We start from the raw sequence: 27,629 nt of genomic DNA on the forward strand, positions 1-27,629 counted from the left end.
GGTAGTTGTTAACCTGTGCCGGGTTATACGTGCTTTGTTAAAGAATTTGTAATACAGAAACATATTCACCTTTTCTCATCTAGCAGTGGGTAAGTCCATGGGCTTTCAAGCCCAACTGCCTGGATGCAAATCCTGATTTTACCTTAGCCAAATTACTTAATTTATTGCTGCTTCACTGTGTCCCCTTTAAATGGGGAGGATAACAGTACCACCATTACAGTATGTATTAATTAAATAATTCATATAAAGTGGTTGTGCCTGGCACATAGTAGGTGCTTATGTCATATTTAATGCAGTTATTAAATAAACATGTTTACATCATAATTCACACAGTTGTATTAGCACATTTGACAACCAGTTTTACTTGTTTACAGATCTATCTATACTTCCTTCCCATCCTACAATAGACTCTTTGATGGGGCACGGAAGTGTTGGGGGCAACTTGTATGATTTCTGTTTTCCCAGGACCTAGCACTGTGCCTGGTATATAGCAGTACTGAATATATGTTTGCTGAATGAATGGGAAAGTTGGTCTGAAATTCATTCCTTGATTGGCTATGGCAAGAGATGAAAAAATACCACCATAAAAATGCTCAAAGGCAGTGGCTCAGTATCTTAATTTCTAGAGAGCATATTTTACAAGCAATAGTCATCCTAGCACCCCAATCTAAGTGCCAGTACAGAGATGAATGGAAGCCAACAGGACAGATATGGGAAAACAGTGTGGAGAGTCTACAAACAGAATCACTGGCAGGGAAGAGGGATTTCTAACGAGCAGACAGGCATTATGTATTCTGGTGTCATTGTGGGGCCAAGAGGCTATATGGGACACAGAAAAAGATAGCAGTTTATAAATATTTCAGGGCAAACTTTACCCTACTAAGCTGCAAATATGAATTTAGATGGATGACAAGTTAGATAAAAAAAGCCACTGAAATGAAAAGTGAAGGTAGACCTTGTTCACAAGGGACAAGAATAGTGACCTGCAAACTTGAGAAAATCTGCACGGAGAGGCATTTTTGGAATGTGTAACTGCAATTCTATACACAGGGTCTGTTTTTTATCATTAAATGCAACACTAAATAGTCAACCAAGTAAGTGATTTTATTATTATCAACTATAACATTCAAATCAGATTACATAAAAATGGTTCTATAAAATTATATTTTAATTACAATTTCCTATTGAAGGACTATACCTTCCTGACCTTCCCCCACAGTGATTCGGCACATAAAACAGGTGCTGAACTGTAGCAGTTGTTTTACTCCATCCTGTAGGTTAGAGAAACTCATCAGAAGAAAGTTTCAATCACTTCACTGTTATTTTCTGCAATTCTTATTCTCTTATAGCCGATAATCTTCAGGTCTGAAAGAAAAAATCAACATATTTCTTCATGAATCATTATTTTGTTTTCTCCTGACTGATGAAGATTATTTTTCCAATTTAAAATAAAAATAACTGTTCACCAAGAAATAGCTACAAACACTATATCTAAATTTTTGGTGAAAAAAAAAACATTAACATCAAATCTTTATAAAGTAGAACAGTTAAGTGACAACTCCAAAGTCTTTTTGAAAGTATAAATATAAGCCACCTTGTGCCTATATAAGAATGTATTTAGTAACTTAATAATTTGAATTCAATTTCTCTGTTCCATTTTTAAACACTTTTATAAAGTCCTTATTGAAAAGATTACTATAATCTTTAAGAGTTTAAAAATCATACGAAGACATGGATTTATAGTACAAATGCAAATTTTGAGTAAGTGATTTTTCCTATTTATATTATCATATGCTAAATTTAATTTTCATTATGATCCATATACAAAATAAGTGTATAAACATCAGTCCTTTAATATTTATTTACAAACATAACTGGTTTTCCTTATTTATGCAATTATAAGATTAACCACACCTGAGAGCTGCTTTCATTAGTCAATTAAAAAAAAATTTTCAGAAGTATTAAATTATAACAATAGACAAAATTAAACATAGGAAATTATAAAATGCAAACAATTTGTCCTGTTATCTTTTCAAAAGTGTATTTGTAGGTGTTGGGTTTCCATATGGAATTTTCTGAAGGAAGTTGGTAACAAACTAAACAGATATTTTGGCAAAGATGACTGATTAGAAGCAGCTGTGGTCTGCAGTTCTCCCAGAGGAATGAAAATGGCAAGTGAATTCAGCACCTTCAACTGAAATATCCAGGTTTTCACATTGGGACTGACTAGGCGGACAATTTGACCCATGGAGAAAGAACTATCAGGATGGAGTGATTGCCCACCTGGAAGTGGCATGGAGCCAAAGAAACCCCCACTCCCAGCCATGGGAAGCAGTGAGTGATTGTGTGACCCCCACTTAGGAAACCACGTTTCTCTCACGGATCTTTGCAGCCTGTGGATCAGGAGATACCCTCGTGAGCCCACACCACCAGGGCCTTGGGTGCAATACACAGAGCTGTGCAGAGTCTTGGCAGAGCAGTTGCTCAGGCTCACACAGAGACCCAGGAGTTTAATAGACTCTAGCCCCAGGAATCCCGGTAAGGCAGGAGATCCATCCATAAATTCTCCAAGGAAGGGGGCTGAATCCAGGGAGCCAAGCGGTGTTGTTCTGCGGGCCCCACTTCCATGGCATCTCACAAGTTAAGCCTCACTGGATTGGAAATCCAGCCAACCAGTGCAACAGGCTGGAGACTGCCTGAGATGGACAAGTTCCTGGGGGGAGGGGCAGCTGCCATTTCTGTGGTTAGGTCGACTCAGCCATTCTAGTCTGCCAGCTCCAAGGAGTCCACTGGACGAGGAGGAGTCGCCCACAATGCAACACAGCTGCTGTGCCAGATCACAGCCACACTGCTTCTTTAAGTGGGACCCTAATCCGTCCCTCCTCACTGGGTGGTGCCTCCCTGCAGGAATTTCAACAACTCTAGCCAGGGTTATATGAACAGGACTCTGATCTCTCCCTGGGATGGAGCCCTGGGGAGAGACGGCCCCTGTTTCTGCAGTTCATTTGACACAGCCATTCCAGCCTGCCAGCTCCAGGGAGTCCAGGCAGTCTAGACAAGGAGGAGTCTACCATAATGCAGCATAGCTGCTGTGCCAGATTGTGGCCAGACTTTTTCTTTAAGTGGGACCCCGATCCATCCCTCCTCACCAGTTGGTGCCAGTGAGCACCAGCAACTCCAGGAATTTCAGCAACTCCAGCCAGGGTTATACAGACAGATCTCTGATCCCTCCCAGGGATGGAGCCCCTGGCGGGAGGGGTGGCCAACATCTAAGCAGTTCAGTCAACACAGCCTTTCCAGACTGTTGGCTCTGGACAGTTGAAGCAGTCCGGATGGGGATGGGATCCCCACAATGCAGCACACCTACTCTACCAAAAAGCAGCCAGACTGCTTTAAGCAGGTCCCTGATCCTGTCTCTCCTGACTGGGTGAGACCTCCCAACAGGGGTCTCTAGACACCTCCTACAGGAGTGTCTGGGCTGGCAACAGGTCAGTACCCCTCTAGGACAGAGCTCCCAAAGGAAGGAACAGGCTAGCATCATTGCTGTTTTGCAGCCTTAACTGGTGATACCTCCAGGTAAGGTAAAAACTGAAACAACTAGGGTCTGGAGCAATCCCCCAGCAAACTGCAACAGTCCTACGGAAAAGTGGTCTGACTGTTAAAAGAAAAACAACAAACAAACAAAGTAACAACAACAACATCAACAAAAAAGACCCCACAAAACCCCACTGAAAGGTAAGCCACCTCAAAAATCTAAGACAGATAAGCCCACAAAGATGAGAAAGAATCAATGCAAAAACCCAGAAAACTCTAAAAGCCAGAGTGCTGCTTCTCCTCCAAATGACTGCAACACCTCTCCAGCAAGGGCACAGAACTGGGCTGAAGTTGAGATGGCTGAACTGACAGAAGTAGGCTTCAGAAGGTGAGTAATAATGAACTTCACTGAGCTAAAGGAGCATGCTGTAACCCAATGCAAATAAGTTAAGAATCATGATAAAACAGTACAGGAGCCAACAGCCAGAATAGCCAGTTTAGAGAGGAGCATTACTGACCTGATGGAGCTGAAAAATACAACATGAGAAATACATAATGCAATCACAAGTATTAATAGCAGAATAGACCAAGTATCTTTCTGAAATAAGACAGGCAGACAATAATACACACACACACACAAACACACACACACACACACACACACAGAATGAAAAGGAATGAACAAAACCTCCAAGAAATATGGGACTATGTAAAAACCTATGACTAATTGGGGTACCTGAAAAAGACAAGGAAAACAGAACCAAGTTGGAAAACATACTTCAAGATTATCATCCAGGAGAACTTCCCCAACCTAGCAAGACAGGCCAAAACTCAAATTCAGGAAATCCAGAGAACCCCAGTAAGGTACTCCATGAGAAAAGCAACTTCAAGACACATAATCTTCAGATTCTCCAAGGTCAAAATAAAATAAAAAATGTTAAGGACAGCCAGAGAGAAAGGCCAGGTCACCTACGAAGAGAAACCAGTCAGACTAACAGTGGACCTCTCAGTAGAAACCCTACCAGCCAGAAGAGATTGGGGGCCAATTTTCAACATTCTTAAAGAAAAGAAATTCCAACCCAGAATTTCATGTCTGGCCAAACCAAGCTTCATAAGTGAAGAAGAAATAAGATCTTTTTCAGACAAACAAATACTGAGGGAATTTGTCACCACCAGGCCTGCCTTGCAAGAGCTCCTGAAGAAAGCATTAAATATGGAAAGGAACAACCATTACCAGCCACTACAAAAACACACTAAAGTACACAGACCAGTGATGCTATGAAGCAACCACATAAACAAGTCTGCAAAATAACCAGCTAGCATCATGACAGGATCAAATTCATACATAACAATATTAATCTTAAATGTAAATAGGCTAAATGCCCCAATTAAAAGACACAGAATGGCAAACCGGATAAAGAGTTGAGACCCATCAGTATGCTGTCTTCAAGGGACCCATCTCATGAACAAAGACACACATAGGCTCGAAATAAAGGGATGGAGGAAAATTTACCAAGCAAATGGAAAACAGAAAACAGCAGGGGCTACAATCCTAATTTCTTACAAAACAGACTTTAAACCAACCAAAATTAAAAAAGACAGAAGGGCATTACATAATGGTAAAGGGTTCAATTCAAGAGTTAACTATCCTAAATATATATGCACCTAATACAGGAGTACGCGGATTCATAAAGCAAGTTCTTAGAGACCTATAAAGAGACTTAGACTCCCACATGATAATTGTGGGAGACTTTAATGCCCCACTGACAATATTTGACAGATCATTGGGACAGAAAATTAACAAAGATATTCAGGGCCTGAACTCAGCTCTGGATCAAACAGAACTGATAGATATCTACAGAACTCTGCACCCCAAAACAACAGAACATACATTCTTCTCATTGCCACATGGCATTTACTCTAAAACTGACCACAGTAAGGTAAAACACTTCTCAGCAAATGCAAAGAACTGAAATCATAACAGTCTCTCAGATCACAGTGCAATCAAATTAGAACTCAAGGCTAAGAAATTCACTCAAAACCACACAACTATATGGAAACCGAACAATCTGCTCCTGAATGACTCCTGGGTCAATAATGAAATTAAGGCAGAAATCAAGGAGTTCTTTGAAACTAATGAGAATGAAGAGACAACATATCAGAATCTCTGAGACACAGCTAAAGCAGTGTTAAGAGGGAAATTTGTAGCACTAAATGCCCACGACAAAAAGCTACTTAGATCTCAAATTAACAACCTGATATTGCAACAAAAAGAACTAGAGTACCAAGAGCAAACACAGCTAGCAGAAGACAAGAAATAACCAAGATCAGAGTAGAACTGAAGGAGACAGAGACAAGAAAAATCCTTCAAAAAAAAAAATCAATGAATCCAGGAGCTGGTTTTTTGGAAAATAAATAAATAAATAAATAAATAAATAAATAAAATAGATAGACTGCTAGTTAGACTAATAAAGGAGAAGAGAGAGGAGAATCAGACACAATCAGAAATGATAAGGGGGTATCACTACTGATCCCACACAAATACAAACCACCATGCAAGGATACTATAAACAGCTCTATACACATAAAGTAGAAAATCTGGAAGAAATGGATAAATTCCTAGATACATAAACCCTCCAAAGACTGACCCAAGAAGAAATTAAATCCCTGAATAGACCAATAATTCTGAAATCGAATCAGTAATAAATAGCTCACCAACCAAAAAACAAACCCACAACCAGACAGATTTAGAGCTGAATTTTACCAGAGGTAAAAAGAAGAGCTGGTACCATGGCTACTGAAACTATTGTAAAAAATTCAAAAGAAGGGACTCCTCCCTAACTTATTTTATGAGGCCAGCATAATCCTAATACCAAAATCTAGCAGAGGTACAACAACATAAAGAAAACTTCAGGCCAATATGCCTGATGAACATCGATGCAAAAATCCTCAATAAAACACTGGCAAACTGAATCCAGCAGCACATCAAAAAGCTTATCCACCACAATCAAGTCAGCTTCATCCCCAGGATGCAAGGTTGGTTCAACATATGCAGATCAATAAATGTAATTCATCAACATAAAAAGAACTAAAGACATAACCATATGATCAGCTCAATAGACACAGAAAAAGCCTTTGATAAAATTCAACATCCTTTCATGTTAAAAACTCTCAATAAACTAGGTATTGAAGGAACATGCCTCAAAATAGTAAGGGCCACATGTGACAAACCTACAGCCAATATCATACTGAATGGCGAAAAGCTGGAAGCATTACCCTTGAAAACCAGCAAATGACAAGGATGCCCTTTTTCACCACCCCTGTTCAACACAGTACTGGAAGCTCTGGCCAGGGCAATCAGGCAAGAGAAATAAATAAAAGGTATTCAAATAGGGAGAGAAGTCAAATTACCTCTGTTTGCAGATGACATGACCCTATATCTAGAAAATCCCATCGTTTCATCCCAAAAGCTTCTTAAGCTGATAAGCAACTTCAGCAAAGTCTCAGGATACAAAATCAATGTGCAAAAACTGCTAGCATTCCTATACACCAACAACATGCAAGCAGAGAGCCAAATCATAAATCAACTCCCATTCACAATTGCTACAAAAGAATAAAATACCTAGGAATACAGCTAACAAGGGAAATGAAGGACCTCTTCAAGGAGAACTACAAACCACTGCTCAAGGAAATCAGAGAGGACACAAACAAATGGGAAAAACATTCCATGCTCATGGATAGGAAGAATCAGTATTGTGAAAATGTCCATATTGCCCAAAGTAATTTACAGATTCATTGCTATTCCCATTAAGCTACCATTGACATTCTTCACAGAATTAGAATAAACTATTTTAAAATTCATATGGAACCAATAAAGAGCCCAAATAGCCAAGACAATCCTAAGCAAAAAGAACAAAGCTGAAGGCACTTCGCTACCCAACTTCAAACTATACTACAAAGCTACAGTAACCAAAATCGCGTGGTACTGGTACAAGAACAGACACATAGACCAATGGAACAGAATTGAGAACTCAGAAATAAGACCACATGCCTACAACTATCTGATCTTCGACAGACCTCACAAAAACAAGCAATGGGGAAAGGATTTTCTACTCAATAAATGGTGCTGGGAAAACTGGCTAGCCATATGTGGAAAACTGAAACTGGACCCCTTCCTTACACCTAATACAAAATTTAACTCAAGGTGAATTAAAGACTTAAATGTAAAACCCAAAACTATAAAACCCTAGAAGAAAATCTGGGCAATACCATTCAGGACATAGGCATGGGCAGATTTCATGACAAAAATTTCAAAAGCAATTACAACAAAAGCATAAATTGACAAATGGGATCTAATTAAACTAAAGAGCATCTGTACAGCAAAATAAACTAGCATCAGAGTCAACAGGCAACTCACAGAATGGGAGAAAATGTTTGTAATCTATTCATCTGACAAAGGTCTAATATCCAGCATCTACAATGAACTTAGGCAAATTTAGAAGAATAAATAACCCCATTAAAAAGCAGGCAGGCAAAGGACATGAACAGACACTTCTTAAAAGAAGACATTCATGAGGCCAACAAACATATGAAAAAAAGCTCAACATCACTGATCATTAGAGAAATGCAAATCAAAACCACAACTGAGATACCATCTCATGCCAGTCAGAATGGAAATTATTGAAAAGTCCAGAAACAACAGATGCTGGCAAAGTTGTGGAGAAAAAGAACACTTTTACACTGTTGGTGGGAGGGTAAATTAGTTCATCCATTGTGGAAGACAGTGTGGCAATTCCTCAAAGATCTAGAGGTAGAAATACCATTTGACCCAGCAATTCCATTTCTGGGTATATACCCAAAGGAATATAAATCATTCTATTATAAAGACAAACGCATGTGTATGTTCATTGCAGCACTATTCACAATAGCAAAGACATGGAATCAACCCAAATTCCCAGACTGGATAAAGAAAATGTGGTATATATACACCATGGAATACTATGCAGCCATAAAAAGAAATGAGATCATGTCCTTTGCAGGAACATGGATGGAGCTGGAAGCCATTATCCTCAGCAAACTAATGTAGGAACGGAAACCCAAACACCACATGTTCTCACGTATGGGAGCTGAAAGATGAGAATACATGGACACATGGGGTTGGGGGGAACAACGCACAATGCAGCCTGTTAGGAGGGGTTGGGGGAGGGAGAACATCAGGAAGAATAGCGAATGGATGCTGGAGATGGGTTGATCTGTGCAGCAAACTACCATGGCACATGTTTACCTGTGTAACAAACCTGTACAACCTGCACGTGTACCCTGGAACTTAAAATAAATGTTGAAGAAAATAAATATTTTGAAAACACCTGTAAAAATATGTAATAGTTTGAGTTCCTTTAAAAAGTAGATGACTTTGTTTGCCCAAAAACAACTTAATCTACTAGTCCTTTTCTATATTTATAAATTTATAAATGTTTTCTGAAACTGAATACTCACAGGATACCCCATAGCCTACCTAAGAAGACTGACAGTCTACCAGCTGAGTAAAATAACTCTACCAGAATTTTAAATTGTTTATTATTAAACTCTGAGCAACAAAGGCACTGATCTGGGAAACTAGCCAGGTATGCTTTGCCATATCAGCCATCTATAACAATAAGAAGATAAACTGCAGAATTTTGTCACTTTGTTTGTGAAATCTCTATCCAAACATAAAAACTGCATCCAAAGTCTGGGAAATAACAATCTGATGACAGCTACACGCGGCTCCAGAATATACCCTTTTCTCCTTTGGTATGTGACTCAATATACGCAAAGCAGTTCTTAGTAAAGAGACACCAGTACATTTTAAGAAACAATTTATTATCCTATCCAGCTGGTTCATATAATTACAAAAGAGGTGGTGGTAATGCAATTGGAAAGAAATCTAAGTTAATGTCCCACAAGAAGTCTGCAACTCCACTCAATAGAATTAAATGTGTTTAGTCACAGTCACCAGTTGTTTCCACACAAAAGGTTAATTTATTTAATTGAAATGAAATGACAATACCACCTTTCAGTGGAATTTAGAAGTAAAATTGAATGGTATAATCCACCACATAAAGGAATGTGGACATTGACCTCAAAGCAAATTTCCTCTTTGTCTTTTCTCTGCCTGGCAACCATGACTAATCTTTCAAAATCCACCTCAAACGTTACATTTTCTGTCAAGCTCTTCACAACAATTCCTTTCTAACACAGACTGGGCTCCTTTCTCTAGGATTGCCAGAAAGCTTAATGCATACTTCTACTACAACGTTTCTCTAATCATACTGGCTCTTCCTTGTAAATAACACATGCTGAGTGCTCATTAGATGTCACAAAGTATAATAAAGACTTCACATGAATTATTTTATCCTCACAACTACTTTGTAAGAAAGACACTGTTATTAATTTCATTCTACAGTGACAAAACTTAGGCTCAGAGTAGCTCAGTAACTTGGCTAAGGATACACAGCTAGGAGGTAGATGGCAGGGATCTGAGTGTAAACAATTTGACTCCGGTGCTTGCAAGCACCATTTTATTCTATATGATGCCTCTTAGGCTGCCAGTCCTTTGAAGGCAGGGCCCTGATATGATTATCTTATACTCCCAGCAGCCATGGCAATGCCTGATACACAGTGGATGCCTAGTATATCTGAGCACAGTACAGAGTACAGTGACCCCCTTGAAAATGCCACTTCATGTGCAAATTCATCTTTAAATAATCGGGATATTTTCCAGATGGTTAATTTGCTTCCAAAGGGGGAAAAGCAGTATCATGGCCAAAGACTAGATAGTTAAGATAGTGGCACAGCTGGAAACATCAACTCATACTGGAGGCAATTAATGATACACATTTTTCAGGAGGTTCCCCTGTGGGGAAAAGAGAGGTTTTTACACTAAATATGGTTTTACTTCTCTCTGTCTCAAACAGAAATGAAAACAAGCATACACACAACTTTTCTGTATTGCTTATTCCTTTCCACTAAAACAAAGAAATTCAAGGTAATATAAGAAAGGGGAGGAGAGGGCTATTTATGTCTGTGTTTCTCAAACTTCAGCAGGCATACAAATTGCTTGGATTCTTATGAGAATGCAGGTCCTGATTTCACTTATTCTGTGGAGGGGCTCACGATTTGGCAATCCTAACAAGTTCCCACTTGATGCATTGCTGGTTTACGGACCACATTCTAATTAGCATGGGTTCCCCTTAGACCAAAGACAGAGCTATTTATAAGACAGAGGAGCACCTTCAGTAAGAAATTACTAATACTATCTAACAGAAGGTAACACACATACTTCTTCCTAAACTAGAGATGACTCCATTTGATACACAATATCTTTCCTGGTTCTTTTCTCCCAAACTGTAGTTCAAGCAGCTTTAGTACTCAGCAAATGTATTTAGGTTCTTTAAAAGTTGGTAACCCATATATGGTAACATTATGCAAACTAGAATTGAATTCTCAGATTATGTTGCTTACATACCCTATTTTGTGCTGAGGTGACCTAATCTCTTCACTAGATTAAATAGTTTTTAAAAACAAGAAGGGTGGCATCTAGCACATTACTTTTCATACTATGAATGCTTAAATATTTGAAACTTAAATGAAACGGCTTAATCTTTTAAAAGAGGGATGATAGGTGTTTTCTCACTCAAAATGTAATACTATTTTCGAAAGTTACTTTGTATAAAGGCAGTTTTTGCTAGTGACAAGTATCTGCAAAATAGATAGAGACTACTTTTTTATTTTACTAGCCAGTCCTGATCTATTCACATCCAAAAGAACAGTACAGCTTAGAATGCCTAATTTGAGCAAAACTCAGGACTGGAAAGACTGAAGTCTATCATTGAAGTCAATGCTGAGCTGGTTGAAATAGGTAGGAAAGTTGGAAAATAACCTTAGTCCACAAGTCCAGCTAGTAACTGCTGACTGTGAAGAGCAGCAAATTAAGTTAAATTGTGTGGAGAAAATGCCACATGACTAGACTAGAAGAAAATTATGGAAAATCTTAAAGCTGTCCAGATCCCAGCAACTTATGGGATTAGAAAAGGTAAAAATCCTTCTACATTGTCTTTAAGTCTCTGATCTGAAGCATGTTTTATAAAGGCATAGGTAAAAATAATCTTTTTCTGAGTATTAAGTAAATCTGAAAATGGGTAGTTTTTAGGATTAACAGCTTTCATATCAGAGAATATGCACTAAGCTTAAATCCGTGCTCTCTTCTAGAGCTATAGACTGAAGAGGATGCTCACCAATGCAGTGCTAATGTTCCCAGCATCTGGAATCCAGCTTTTCTTTTACAGAGCTGAATGGATTACATATTGAACTCCCTAATCCTCATCCTACTTTCGAAGAGACAGTTCTGCATCAGTAATGGTTGTCCTCATACTTCCTTGTCTTCATCCTTACCATCCATCTCTCCTTTGCAGGCACATTTCTAACAGCACACTCTAGAGTATTGAAACACCAGGAACACAGGTTTCTGTTATAAAAACCTGTGTTCAAGCATGTATTGATGCTGAAGCTTTCCATGGTTAGCTTCTCTACAAAGGTGACAGTTTTGCTTAAAACAAGCATTTCTTACTGAATTAACATGTAAGGAAAAATAATGCAAAGCAATTCAAGTTGAATTTTTTCACATACGTAGTTTTCCCTAGGAAAAGCTCTCCTGCATCATTTTGCAAAACTTGAAAATAAAGTTTAAAGTGATCCAAGTTTTATTTGTAGACTACATTTTGAAACATTTCCCTTACAATGAGCATGATTAATTTCCATGATTATTGGGGTTGTGAAATGTGTTGGCAAAACTGCAATAATCATGTAACAATTGATAGTATTAAAATAAATTGACCATTTTAAAGCTACAATCTTAAGCAACAGAATTGTGAAGAAAAGATAGTGCTATTTTTTTCCTTTAAAGAAAAAAGAAAAAAATATCTAAGTATAAACCCCACAGTCACCATTTGCACATTGCAAATACATATCTGCTTTGTACAGTCAAGAAATATAAAATAAACTTCCTAACATATTTTCACAAAATTTATGTATCCATGATTTATGTAAAATATACTAATACACCAAGAATATCCACTAACTTAAGAAGTGAGATGAATGGGCAATAGTACCCATAGTATATATAAAATGGCTTTTAGTTTTAAAAAAGTATAGTTTTGTCATAAATATCAATTTCATTCCTTATCTCCTACCATAGCTTAAAAATGACAATAACTAATGACTGAACAACAACTAGCAAAAGAAAACCTAATGTATGCTGAAACTAGGCCTGAAAGAATATAATCTTTGAAGATGATTTAAAATAATTTAAATAAAATCCCAACAATGCTAGCTTTTAATTAAGATTAAAGCAATTTTGTTAATCATCTACTGGGTTCAAAGCTCTTTGATAATTGTTTCTGCTGCTCAGAAGCTTTTAGTCTCTAATAGAAAAGTTAATAAACTTATATTTAACCAAATATTAATAATAGTTCAAATTATAAGATGTACATTCTAATATTATAAACATATTTTAAGTTTTATTACTAGGGCAGCAAACACCAAAGCAAGCTATTTTTGTGGCTATATACTTGTGGCGCAATGCAGGTACATTTGTTTCAGTCAAGTCTCTGCAGATTCACCATCAGATTTATCTTAAACAAATTCCAGTTACTACATTCCAAAGGAAAATTATACTCTTGGCTTAGCTATGTTGGGTAGAACAAAAGCATATCTTAAGCAAGGTCCTCTCCAAAAGGAGAAAAAAATTTTTTTCTAATAAAGGCAATCCTTTAATAATAAAAACCTCATGTTCCATGAATTGAACTGCATGGCATATCAAATATTTTAATTCTAATTCTAAAGTATATAATATTTAATAGAACTTTATAAAATGGCATAGTCCAATAACTAAAATAGCATAGTCCAATAATGTAGACACTAGCCATATGAAGGTAGCGTAATTTTATTCACTAACACGTAATTTTATTTACTAAAATTACATCAAATAAAAAATTCAGTTCCTTAGTCACATTAGCCACAGTGCAAGGGCTCAAGAGCCACACGTCAACAGTAGCTAATGTATCTGAAGCTCGAATAGAGAGTTACCTCCCTCCCTCCATCCCTCCCTCCCTCCTGCCTTCCTCTCTTTTTTTTTTTTTGAGATGGAGTTTTGCTCTTGTCACGCAGGCTGGAGTGCAATGGTGCGATCTCGGCAACCTCCGCCTCCCGGGTTCAAGCAATTCTCCTGCCTCAGCCTCCAGAGTAGCTGGGATTACAGGTGCCCACCACCATATCCGGCTAGTTTTTTTTTGTATTTTTATTAGAGATGGGGTTTCACCATGTTGGCCAGGCTGGTCTTGAACTACCGACCTTAGGTGATCCACCGCGCCAGGCTTCCCTCTCCCTCTCCTCCCTCTCCCACTCCCTCTCCCTCCCCCTCTCGACAAGCCTTGCTCTGTTGTTCAGGCTGGAGTGCAGTGGCATGATCATGGCTCACTGCAGCTGCAAACTCCTGGGCTCAAGAGATCCTCCTGCCTCAGACTCCCAAGTAGCTGGGACTACAGGTGTGTGCCAACACACCTGGCTAATTTTTTTGTTTTTTGTTTTTGTAGAGACAGGGTCTTGCCATCTTGCCCAGGCCGGTCTTGAACTCCTGAACTCAAGAGGTCCTCCTGCCTTGGCCTCCCAAAGTGCTAGGATTATAGGCATGAGCCACCATGCCTGGCTGAGAGTTGTTTTCATCATTGTAGAAAGTTCTACTCAAGAGCCTTGAAGTAAATGATCATCTATTTCTTAGACAAGCTTTTGGTTAATCCAAAAATGACTGTATTTTTCCTGGTCACACACTTTTCACGTAATAAAGACTAACTGGACTTGATGTCAGCTCAAATGTGCAGGGAGAAAGAAATACAGAATGATTTATATTAAATGACTAGTACACCTATACTATCCATACGTTTCAGTAAACGTATACCTATTTTACTATTTTGAAAATACAAGTTAACATATGCGTGTGACTATTTATGAGGAAAAAATCACAACCTTAATAAAGCATAAAGGAAAACCTAGTGTCTAATGCATATTCCTGCCTCAGGGAAATCTGGAATGAAAAGAGAGGGCAGGAAAATCCATTCCCAGAGTAGTAACTAAAAAATGCATCTAGTGGCTCTAAGTTTCTCTAAAAGTCTCCTTAAAAATAGCTATAGAAAAGCCCTTTCTAATTCTATTAATAAAATGAAGGCACTCAGGCACTTTCTAATTTGTTTCAAAAGAAAGCAGAAATCATTCAGCAGAATGAGAATTTTGGTCAGTACTCTGACTATAATAACACTAAATATAATTTGTGAATTATTATATTAGTGTGGTGCCAGTTTAACTGATTTAGAATACACTTTAGAATATTCATGAAATATGACTTCAAGTGTATAATATGTATTTGCACATACATGATTTAACAGCAACTTTATTATTTCTAATTTTAAAAAAAAGAGTCCCACACCCCTCTTGGTCAGGAATATAAATTCATTTATGATGGTGTTTCTGTAAGAAAATCAGATACATATTTACAGAACTGTTATAGGAAGGTAACCTGTCAAAACTTCAAGGACAACTTAAAATGTTTTTAGTATATAACTTACCAAAGCTGAATATTTTCAAACTACATCAACTTAAGTACATTTACAATAAAACTCTACACTAGCAAGCATGTTAAAATGGTATAGAATTTGCAATAGCAAAAAAATTCTCCTATTAAAAACTTAGTCAACACTTCAAGTGTGCTAAGTTGCTCACTTACTCCTTCCAGCAATTCTCAGAAGTATGGAGTGGCTCTAATTTACAACTGAAGAAACTGAGTTGAGATGAAGAAACTAAAGCTCAAAATGAAAGATGACTTACTTAAGGTTATAGAGTCAGCTACTATAGAGGCAAGATTTGAACCTTGGTTTGGATTTTTGTAAAACTTAATTAAGCTATTCATGAAAATTTCACAATTAATTTTTAGGGAAAGAGCTCATGTCTTCATTCTTTCCAAAACACTTACTGAGTGCCCATTATGCACCAAGTACTATTTCTAAGTGTTTCTAAGTATTTCTAAGATGTAAATGTTGAACCAGACAATGTCCCTGCCCCCTTGAAGCTGACATGCCAATGCAAGAAGGGGCATTCCAGCAGAGTTAGGAGCATGACCCAGCAGCTAGTCACTCAGGCTTGAATCCTTAATATACCATTTATAACTATGTGATATTAGTCAAGTTGCTTTATCTCTCTGTGCCCATATTTTCTCATTTAAAAAATAAAAATAAAAATAAAAATTGTACTGACTCACTAGATTGCTCTGAGGATTAGTAGATTAATACATGTAAAGCACACAATAAATGCTTTATTAGTGCTTGCTATTTTTATTATTGCCATGAGTGTAGAGAGACAAATAACAGACACGCATATAAATGAGAGTACAGTAGATAGTGATAAATGCTGTGAAAAAAATGAAAAGTGGTCTTTGCTTCATATTTTCTAGAGATTCTTTCCTAAAGTCACTTATAAAAGCTGATAAAAGTCTTAATTAATTTATTCAATAAATACTGGCTGAGTGTCTATTTAATTTGTCCAGCACCATGCTCAGTGCTAAATAAGACAAACATGTAGCTCCCTCATGAAGTCCAGCAAGAAAGACAGATAGTAAACAGATAATCACACAAATATATAATTAGAGTAAATCAGTAAATGGAAGCGTACGATGAGAACCCATAATGAGAGCCTAACCCGGTTCAAAGATTACAGGAAGGACTGCCTGAGGAAGTTACACTTAAATGCTTCATCATCTGGATAGCCCTGGCAAAAAAGCCTAGAAACAACTAGATGGGAGAAAGAATGTTACATCTTAGCAGCTTTACGGCCTTAGGTAGAGGAAACTGTACAGAGGAGAGCAAAAAGTATTTTTTTATTTTGTTTTTCTTTTTGGACCAAGACAACAAGTATCCAAAATTAATGACTTTTCATTAGATAATATTTTTAACTTATGAAACAATGTGGAAAACTGAGAATCATTACGTTTTAGATTAATAACAATTCATATATCATTCCTAAAGACTACCATCAGCCCAAACAAAATACTTGATAATTATAGGAACCTATGAACATCCTCGCACTTATCTAGCAAGGTCTTAATGCTTAAAAATTTTTGGTTCTAATACCTACATCTAGAGTTTATTTGTAGGTAGTAGCTGCTGAGTTCCCAGGGGAGCAAAAAAATGAGTTCACTCTTCCCGCCCTCAAGGATCTTATTTAATCATATGGTTGAGGAAACAGAGGATATCAAAAGAAAAAAAAAAACAAGAAGAAGGGAAACACTTACGGAGTCCACAATCTTGGGAAGGCGTCTATTTCTTCTTGTGTGTACTCATCTAGACGTTTAGGTATTTTTCGTGGTTGAGGAAGCTCCTCTACTAAATTCTTAAGAATATCTTCTGGAATATCCTACATTAAAAAAAAATAGACAATTTTCTTAAAATATCTTTCTTAGCAATAAATTACTAATACTTCATAAGTGTTAAAAAATAAGCAAAAGAATGTTCGTAGAATAAGGAAAACATAAAATCTTTAAAATAAAAACCTTATAAAAATTCCCCAAAAGTACATTAGGTTAATAATACAAGTAATCCCATTATAATAAGATACCTATTTTTTAAAATGTGCTGTTTATTTCCCTCTTTTCAATTGCAAAAAGACACTGCTATGGCTCATTCTCATGCTTTCTCATCTGACGAGTATATGTACTGGGTCTACCGGGTTTAGTGCCACTACCTTTCAATCAGTGCTCCAAGTGTGGCCAGAAAAAAATTTGAAAATGAAAATCTTTGAGTCATTTATTTATCTAAGAAACATTTATTGAACTTCTAAGAACCAAAAATTGTGCCAGGTGCTGGCCATATAAAGGAAAATAAAAAGATCAAGCCTTCTAAAGGCTTATAATTTTTAAAAAGTCACCTCTCAGCTTAAAATTTTTTGGGATAAAGCTCTAACTCCTTTGCTAAATTTGCTTAGCTAGACAGTGTCGTTACCACTAGTCCACCTCTCCAATGTCACTCTCCACAGACACAACCATGGTTTCTGTCTAATCAACCTCCTCAACCTTCCATGTGTTGCTCTAGACTCAAATCATGATATCTTTATTAATTGTATTCCCCTGACCAGGACCACTTTCCCCTTATTATGTATCCAATATTCAGAAAAATGAAGAGTTGGAAGATTGACCTGCCAACAGTAGACAGAATAAACTGCAGTGGAGAAAAGCTGGAGACAAGAAGAGTTAAGTGGCTGTTTCAGTAATCAAGGTAAGATTTTTTAAAGTTTGAGTTTAGATACTGAAAGGCACACTAAAGAGTAAAGCACATATCTAAGACATTTTAAAAGAAGAAAGCATTGGAATTAGACAGACTAAGGAGGAATGATAAAATGAAGAGTGTGGGTGACCAAAAGAATGAACATTTATATTGTACTCATGATGCAGAAATAAGGCAGCTGGGAGAATGAACTGTATTGAGACTGGATGATAAATTCATTTTGGGAACTCTTTTTAAATAATGGTAAGATATCAGTATGGAAGTGTCTTATAGGCATTCTTATAAGGAGAGTAGATATAATTCCCTCTTCTCATTATAGTATGTGTACAGGAATTTTCGATAAAAGGATTATCACACAGTAAATTACAGCTCTCTGCAGAGCGCACTATTACAAGTGGGAATCCAGTACCTGGCCAAGGACATGGCATCAAATAAGGCATCACTTTGACCAATTCTTAAGACATGTTGTCTTAAGACATATTGTCTTAAGAATCAGGATAAACTTTTATAACTTTAGGATCACAGAGCTCTACTGTCCTGTAAGCTTGTTCTAAAACCCAATATAGCAAAATATTTATAATATTTTAAGCAATTTAAATGAATTTTAAAAATTGTGGTTTGGATAGGCTGGGTCACTATCAACATACAGAAAACACAATAGATACTATTGATAATGTGCTTCTTCACTGAAAAGCATTTAACAATATTTAACATCCTTTCTCCTATTGTTATCACTTTCTCAGTATATTCAAATCTGCACAATAATTACAGAGTCAGGGCAAGCAGAGGATGCCTGGACATATAAAAGATTGTTGGTGATACTTATTTTTTACTTATTGAAGGCGCCTACCTGTCAGATATTTCCAAAGATGTATAAATATTTCATACATCTTTGGAAAGCCAGTATAAAATTCCCTAGATCAGTTGTAAAGACAATTTCAAAAAGCTGCTAAGTGCTCATTCAGCATAGAGCATGTGGAACACAGTGGCTTCCTAGCAAATGTTTGCTGAATGGAATAGAATTTTGAATACAATGAGCCAAATTTCTTTACTATTAGAGGATTTTGCTGAATGGTTAAAATCAATGCAAAATGAGGAATCAAAGTTTTTGATTAGGCATTACACATGAAACCAGGAAGAGGGAGAAGTACCTCCTTTAATGTGCATACAGAGAAGGTAACCCATGAATGCTAACTAAATGTGTTTATGGAGATTTAAGAGTTCTCTTTGGCCGGGCACGGTGGCTCACGTCTGTAATCCCAGCACTTTGGGAGGCAGAGGCGGGTGGATCACGAGGTCAGGAGATCGAGACCATCCTGGCTAACACGGTGAAACCCCGTCTCTACTAAAAATACAAAAAATTAGCCGGGCGTGGTGGCGGGTGCCTGTAGTCCCAGCTACTTGGGAGGCTGAGGCAGGAGAATGGCGTGAACCTAGGAGGCGGAGCTTGCAGTGAGCCCAGATTGTGCCACTGCACTCCAGCCTGGGTGACAGAGCGAGACTCCGTCTCAAAATAAATAAATAAATAAATAAATAAATAAATAAATAAATAAATAAAAATAAAGAGTTCCCTTCACACAGAGGTGGTTAACCTAAGGGGAAATGAGGGAAAGAACCAGAGCAACAAACAGAAACAGGGGTCAAGTGATCACTTTTTTTGCAACTTTTTACTTTAGAAAAATTTAAATTTACAGAAAAGTTGTGACAATATAATGAGCATTAATCTAATCTTTACCTAAGTTCCCCAACTGTTAGCATGACATGTTTGCTTTCTCTTTTGGTCTGTCTATATACAAACACTTTTTGGATGAACCATTTTAGAGTAATTTGCAAAAACTTCAAACTAAATATTTCAGCATGTATCTCCTAGTCTCCCTATAGAACATTAAATTTTATGTTCAGGAAAATTAACATTGATGAAATACTTTTTATCTAATATACAGTACATATTCAAATTTCCCAAATAGGTCTAATATTGTCATATGTAACTTTTCCCAATTCAGGATCAGGTCAAGAATCACATGCATTTAGTTACTATATTATGTTGTTTACTCTGTAGTCTAGTCTCTTTTTATCGTAAGTTTCCTTGCCTTTTCTTTAATATTTCAAGAGTCCAGGCCAGTTATGTTGCAGAATTTCCTTTTATTTGGATTTATACTATTGTTGTTCCATGATTACATTCAGGTTAAGCATTACTGACAAGAGACCATATAGTTTATGTTGAGTGTTCAGTGCTTCATAGCAGGAGGCACCTGATGTCAGTTTCTCCCACAGTGACCAAAGATTTGATCTCATGGTTATGGTGGTGTCCACCAGATTTTATTAATGTAAAAGCAATGGGAAGATTCCCATCACAAATAATTGAAAAGATTCCCTTTACAAATAATAAATACTCTGTATTGTGGTATTTGGAAACTATAAATATCCTGCTCCACAATAACCTTTTACCCAGTGGCCACAGAATACGCTGGTAATGATGGCTTTTCTAGTTCAGTATTCTTTCCATATTTTTTATATGATATTCTTCTATAGAGGGCTTTTCTATCCTCAGAAAGAAGGGACATCATAATAAATTAAAAATAATTTTTGGATGGTCACTGTAGCCGTATAGATTTTTGTTTTCTTATTCAATGTAATCCCTTATTATTACCATGTGTTTTGAGGCTCACACAGTCCTGTATTTGGTCAGTAGGCACCACCTAAAGCTGGCTCCATGTTCTCTTGATATTGCTCCATTAGTTTTTGAGTATTGCCTTATTTTCTGTTACTTTCTATTATTTCACTATTATAAATCATGCAGAAATAATAGTCTTTTGCATGTGTATACCCTATAATAATTTAGTTCTCTCTCTGCTCCAGATCGTGAATCAATCAGTTCTCCAAGAACTAAGTTCCTTTTGGTAGGGAATAGCACGTGGAAAACAAGATTTGGGAACTAGTTGTGCTTACTTCTACTGTTGCTGTCATTTTATTTTTCTAATATATAAAATTTTAGCATGATTAACATAAAAAATAAATTTAAAGATAGTCTCTGAAAAAAAATCTCATTCTTTCCCTATTCCTTTGTACCCATAGTCTAGTAGTTGCCAACTTTCTCTTCCCGTGCTTTACGCAAAAATTAGCGCACATAAATATACGCTTGTGTGTATGTAAACATACATAGGTATATATGCATACAAATGTAGTATGCCATCTACATTCTTTTTTACCTTGTTTGTTTTCACTTAACAATATATCCTGGAAAGTACAACTTACCAAGTCACAAAAATATCTGTCATTCTTTTTTTAAAAAATTGCACAATACTCGATAATTTATTTCCTATGAATAAGCATTATTTATTTTTCTTATTGTACCATTATTGAATACAGTGAAAATAATCATGTGCATGTGTATCTTGAAGATGTATTTTTATAAATGAGATTGCTGGATCAAGGATCAATCTCCTGATGTATGTATTTTCATTATATGTTACCTAATTAATTCCCAGGATTCCAGATGAGATGCACCACGTTGTGCTACCACCAACAATGTATAAGTGTGCCTGTTTCCCCCATCGGCTTGATAAAATGTACTGTCAAGCTTCTGAATACTTACCAATTCATTTTTGCGAACTAGGCTCATTTATTTTATAGTCTGAAATGAAATAATTTCCTATTTAACTGAACTATCGTGAATACTTAAAATATTTACACTCAAACGTATCTTGTAAATGAAATAAATATTATTTTTGTGTCTTTTAGAAATTATGGTTTCTAAAGAAAGTGACAATACAATCAGAAATAGGAGTTCTTAAATTCTTGCAATTTCATCATGAAGTGATCCTTGGATGATGATACTGCTCCCATACATGCTACCTTAGAGGTAAAGTGAATAGTGGGAAATTATTCTACTTATTCATTTATAGCGAAGACAATAAATCAATCATTTTGATAAAGCATGAATAACTTACTCATTATTAATAACTATTCATGTATTGTTTAAAGCTTAAACAGTAAGAGCACATAAATAGCTTGAAAAATCGTTATAACTTGATATTTTGGAATAAATTTCTACATTATTCCTTCAGAAGGAACAAGAAGGACAATTATAACCATGGTAATGATAGCATCTAGCACTTATTGTGCCAGTTTCTGTTCTAAGCAATCTACAAGTGTATTTTATTTAATCCTTACAACAATCTTGTAAAATAGATACTATTGTTATATCAACTTCACAGATTAGAAAACAGAGATAAGTAACGAGCCCAAGTCCATGCAGTCAGTAAATAATGGGGCACAGATTCAAAGCCAGGCAGTCTGACTTGATAAAATATTATTTTATTATAGAAGCTTTCATATTTCATTACATCATATTAAGGAGAAAAGTTAAGTTCTTAAAACAATATAATACTAATAAATAAAAATGTTTACACTCTTTTCCAAGTAATTTTTAGCTGAATCAACTAGGAGTATGAACAAGTATTCTAAAGTTAAATCATGGGAAACAATAGCAACCAAAGTTAAGCTATTTATCCATGATTCACAGAAGTTTTGCTACTGGTCACATAAAAAGTGAACTAAATTAACACTTTTTCATAGTGAATGAAATTATCAACAAGTACCTCAATTTAACAGGGTTTCTGATCATAGCTCCTTGTTCAAAAGCAAGCAGTGATTAAAATTTTTTTTAAAAACTTACTTTTAATTTTTAGTCCAATGATGGTTCATTTTACATTTTAAAATATTAATAGAATTATCATTTTTTATACATACATATTCATTTAAAAATACAAAAGTATTTCAGAAATTGACATAAAATTTTTGAAAATAAGTCTGTGGCATTTATTTAGAAAGAAAATGAAACATTTAATTGAAAATTTTGGAAAAGCATTGTTACCAATGACCACTGACTTACCTCATCTGGAAAAAGATGCAATCTTTCCATCATTGTTCTTCTGTGAAGGTTTTTTGGCAGCATGCCATAAATAGCTAGTTTTACAATCTGAAAAACAGATATACATAGGACACAATAAGAAAATTGTGACTTGCGATAGTAAGAAAGCAAACATAATTAGAGATGATGATGAAAATGAGGGGTTTAGATTCAACACGAATATAGGAAAGAAATAGACCTAAGTGGATATGTGGAAGCAACAGAAAAGAAACTTATTACTTTGTACATTACTATTTTCTTTTGGCTCCATTTATTGTTTATTTAGAAAAAGAAAAAAGATTAAAAGTAACCCGTATATGTGCCAATTTTAGATAGAATAATTGATTATCATTTGCACTCATATTTCAATATAATTTGATGTGTGTTAAAGCTAAACCCACTAAAACAATACATGTTAGAATAGGGTTACTTTGTTAAGAGGCCTTCCTCTTTTATTCTCTCATCAAATCAGACCACAAAGCCTCATTACATGCAAAAGCTAATGGGATACCATATACATTTTCCATCTATTTTCTATTAGTGTTAAGACTTTATGTTTTTGAGGTCATTTAATATATGTAAATATATATATAAACATATATATAAACATACATAAATATATATAAATATATATATTTATGTTGTTAAAATTAAAAGCAATTAAAAATTTAGTTCCTTAGTCATGAAAGCCACATTTCAAGTGGTCGGTTGACATGTAGCTAGTGGCTACCATGTTTGACAGTGCAGACACAGAACATTTCCATCACGGCAAAAATTTCTACTAGACAGCACTGATTTAGTTATTAGCATTGAAATTTTTCAATGTTTTAAAAGTTGTAAATTGAAACTGACAATGTTAAGACTATCTTTTCTGGATAAGCAAGTAATTCTATCCTCTGAATATTATCATAAAGGCATTTTATTGTATTAATAGTGTTACATGGCATTTGATTTTCATGTTTCTAAAAAATTTAGTTGTATTTATTTGAATTACTAAGTTGGTATTTTAAAAATCTGCCCTATTAGAAAATGCAAACTCCACACTCAAATTTAAAAAGGCTAGAAAATGTGAAAAGATTATAAGCTAACAGGGAAGAAAAAAGACAGACATACAAATGTACGTAAACAAAGGTGAAACAACATGTACATGCAAAAAAGTAATTCTAGCTGTACAGACATTAAGTATAAGTTTTAAGAAATTCAGAAAGTAAAGAAAATAGAATAAGATTAAGTTAGTTATAGAAGTTAAGAAATTCAGAAAGTAAAAAAAATAGAATAAGATAAAGTTAGTAAATATCAAAGACCTTCCTCATATAATCTATATCCCAGGGTACGTGCCCTTTGTGCCATAGAAGTAACTTATTATTTATAGGAAGGGGAAAAATCAAATAGAGGAACCATGTTAGAAGAAAATATAAGGACATAGAACCTCTTAAAGAAGCTAAAACATACAACAGAGAGAAAAAGAACATAAGGAAAGGGCTAAATCGATATATTTATTTGAAATTAGAATAATCTACATCATTATGAAAAATTTTAAATATTTAACAGACTATTACCTATTTAACTATTAAATATTAATTAAGATATTTCATAAATAGTATTCCAATACTGTACTAATAATCAGAAAGCTGCATTGTGAAACAAATTCTCTGATAGGCCACACACAGTAAGAACTGATAAGCAAATTATGTCTACTGGCAGAGGCCTACTATTCCAGACAAACACTTAGGATTTGAATTCAAAGTAAATAATAAATCTCTTCCTTGACGAGCCATTCTTTTTCAAAACATAGTAAAAATTAAGACTTAAAAAATTAAAATCCTTTAATGAGGTAATAATCCAAATGGATTTAACTCTGAAATATTTCCTAAGCCTTCCTCAAACATTTTACAATCCATTTCAATTATTGCTCATAAACAATAATTTGAAACAATTTCTACAGATGTTACCTAAGACCAAATTTTTAACATGAAAGTTATACTATACTGCCTCCTAGTGTACAGTTAACATAAAATAGAAACTTTCATTTTAACATTTAAAATATTTATGAACTATTAAAAGTATAATTTATTGTTAACAGCTGTGATATATATTATCAGGAGCCCTTATAACTTTTAATGCTATTATATACAAAGCATATTAATATTCAAAATATAATATTTTGACCTGTAAGGCTTAAAAACACATTAGTTATGAAAAAAAATTAAATATTTCCTAAGAAGCAAATTCTGAGCACAGTTTTATAAAACAGATATAAACAATACAAAATAAATAGTAAATCATGAAACTTTTAAATGGTATGTCAGGTCTTATTATAATAAAATATCCTTCCCCCCAACCTTACCAAGAAAATTTTAGGCAGTACTATACCAAACAAATGGTTGTATCCTGACAATAGATATTTATTTTTATTATTTTAGGGAAACAAAAAATGATATTTTTAGGTCTAGCACTTTGCTAATTTATTAATGTATTGCAGCAAAAAGATAAAATAGTCTCTAATAGGAAAAAAATGCTATCTAACCTATGAGTAAAGTTGAAAGTTTAGGTCTATCAATAGCTAAAAGAAAAAACAACAGGAGATTTTGCCTTTAGCAATATTGGTGACTAACGTATGAATTAGAACTTCTCCCAGTATAATACACAAAGAAATAAACATTAGTGAACCACATAAATTTTCCATCTATTTTCTATTAGTGTTAAGACTTTATGTTTCTGAGAGGTCATTTAATATATGTAAATATATATATAAACATATATATAAACATATATAAACATATAAATATATATAAACTTATATATTTATGTAGTTAAAATTAAAAGCAATTAAAAATTTAGTTAATTAGTGAAGTTAATTAATATTGTTTATAAAAATATTTTTTAAAGTATGAAACAAAGCTGACCTCACAAGGCTTTGAGGCCCCAAATTCATCCTTCTTGTGGGGATCAAAATCCTGTAAGTCTAAAGTTCAGCTCAAAAAACTTAGGTTGTTATAGCCCAATTCACTTAGCCATAAGCTAAGTGAATCTTTTTTGAGGAAAGTCATTTTTAACACAGGTCTTAAAGAATTCCTGGAGATGAAGTTTCAAGGTACATGAGCCTACCAAGTAAGTATACTGAGCAGATATTATAAATTGCGGACCTACAAAGGCCACAAATATTAGAATCAGATCTAAAATCTAAGAATTATGTTTAGTATGCATAAAGAAATATAAGAGTGAACCAAAACATGATAAACAGAAGACTATTGAAACTGATCAACAAATTTGTAAAAGAACCAAATAATAAAACTTTAAGAAAGGGAAAAATGATAATTGAAATTAGCACCTCAGAAAAAGGTTAATCAGATTAGACACAGGTGAAAAGATACAGAACTGGAACACAGATCTGAAGAAATTACTGAGAATGCCCCACAGAGACAGTGAGACATGAAGTATGAAAGAGAGGTACTGAATCACGTACAATCAAATGCAACTGTCTACTCTTATTATAACCAGATTTCCAAAGGGAAGAAACAGAGAATAAAGAGACCCAATATTAGAAGATTTAAGAGCTAACACATTTCCAGAACTGAAGACACCAGTATTCAAACCAAATAAATAAGACTGTAGTAGGAAGATATGAAAACCAAAGATAATGAAAAGGTCTTAAAGGTATCCAGAAAAAAAAGACAAGAGTACACATAAAGAAACAATTAAATCGACATCTGATTCATAAAAGCAATAATACAAGCTAAATTCCAATTGAGTAATAGCTTCAAAAAGCTGAGGGAAAAATAATGGAATAATTGTTATCTTAGAATTCCACATATAGCAAAACTATCTTTCAAGAATGAAAGCACAAAATAAAGAAAACAGTTTCAGACAAAAAAGGTGAGTTCAGTATTAAGAGAATGTGGCTTGAAGAATGCCAGTAAGAAGTACTTCAAGGAAAAGGAAATTGATACCAGAAGGCAGGCTGAGTCACAAGAAGGGATTGTAAGAAAAGAAAATTTAAAAAAATCAGTAACAGAATAAAACAATAACAAGAATGTTCAATTGGAAGAGTTTTTTTAAAATCCTGAACAAAGAAAGCTTGTAGATTGGGAGGGAGGGTGGTAGTTAAAAATCTTCTAAGGGCTTTCATTGATTTGGAAGGAAGGTAAAAATACTGATGAACCTTAGAGCTATAATAAATCAATTCAACCAATCCAAAAGGCAGCAAGAAAGGAGAGAAAAAAAAATCTAGTTACATGATGTTTACAATAAAAACATCTATAACACAATAACTTAGTAAAGTGTAAACAATGAAATATATGAGGCAAACACTAATCAAAAGTCAGCTAATGTAGCTATATTAATGTCAGAACAAATAGACCTCAAGGTAAAAAGCATTATTGGAGATTAAGAGGATCAGTACATATTGACCCTGATCAATTGTTTAGAAAGATTCCAATTCCAATCTTAAATTCATCTAACACTAAACCTTCAAAATATATAAGGCAAAAATTGACAGGAAAAAAAAATAAAAAATAAATAAAACATAAACAAGCAGGGTGCCTATAGTCCCAGGTGTTTGGGAGGCCAAAATAGGAAGATTGCTTGAGCCCAGGAATTTGAGTCCAGCCTGGGCAACATAGCAAGATCCTGTCTTTAAAAACATAAATTAAAAACAGAATAAAGTCTGAGTGTGGTGGCTCTCGCCTGTAATCCCAGCACTTGGGAGGCCGAGGTGGGAGGATGGCTTGAGCCCATGAGTTTGAGACAAGCTTGGGCAACATAGGAAAACCTGGTCTCCACAAAAAATAAAAAGTTTTAGCAGGGTGTGGTGGTGTGTA

At 35.1% G+C, this 27,629-nt stretch overlaps 1 protein-coding gene across 2 annotated transcripts in view; it reads right to left on the reverse strand.

The window, feature by feature from the left end:
• Positions 1–1,086: 1,086 nt before the first annotated feature.
• MRPL13 (mitochondrial ribosomal protein L13) overlaps positions 1,087–27,629 on the reverse strand; it is a 47,337-nt gene continuing 20,794 nt past the window's right edge. For both annotated transcript variants that reach the window (XM_008973944.4, XM_063606477.1), the window contains exons 5-7: positions 22,792–22,878; positions 16,910–17,031; positions 1,087–1,365 (exon numbers count right to left, since the gene is read on the reverse strand). In XM_008973944.4, the coding sequence (XP_008972192.1) occupies positions 1,344–1,365; positions 16,910–17,031; positions 22,792–22,878 (231 nt within the window). In that variant the 3' untranslated portion in view covers positions 1,087–1,343. The remainder of the gene's footprint in view (positions 1,366–16,909; positions 17,032–22,791; positions 22,879–27,629) is intronic.

Source organism: Pan paniscus, chromosome 7 (assembly GCF_029289425.2).
Source record: "Pan paniscus chromosome 7, NHGRI_mPanPan1-v2.0_pri, whole genome shotgun sequence".
Classification (NCBI taxonomy): domain Eukaryota; kingdom Metazoa; phylum Chordata; class Mammalia; order Primates; family Hominidae; genus Pan; species Pan paniscus.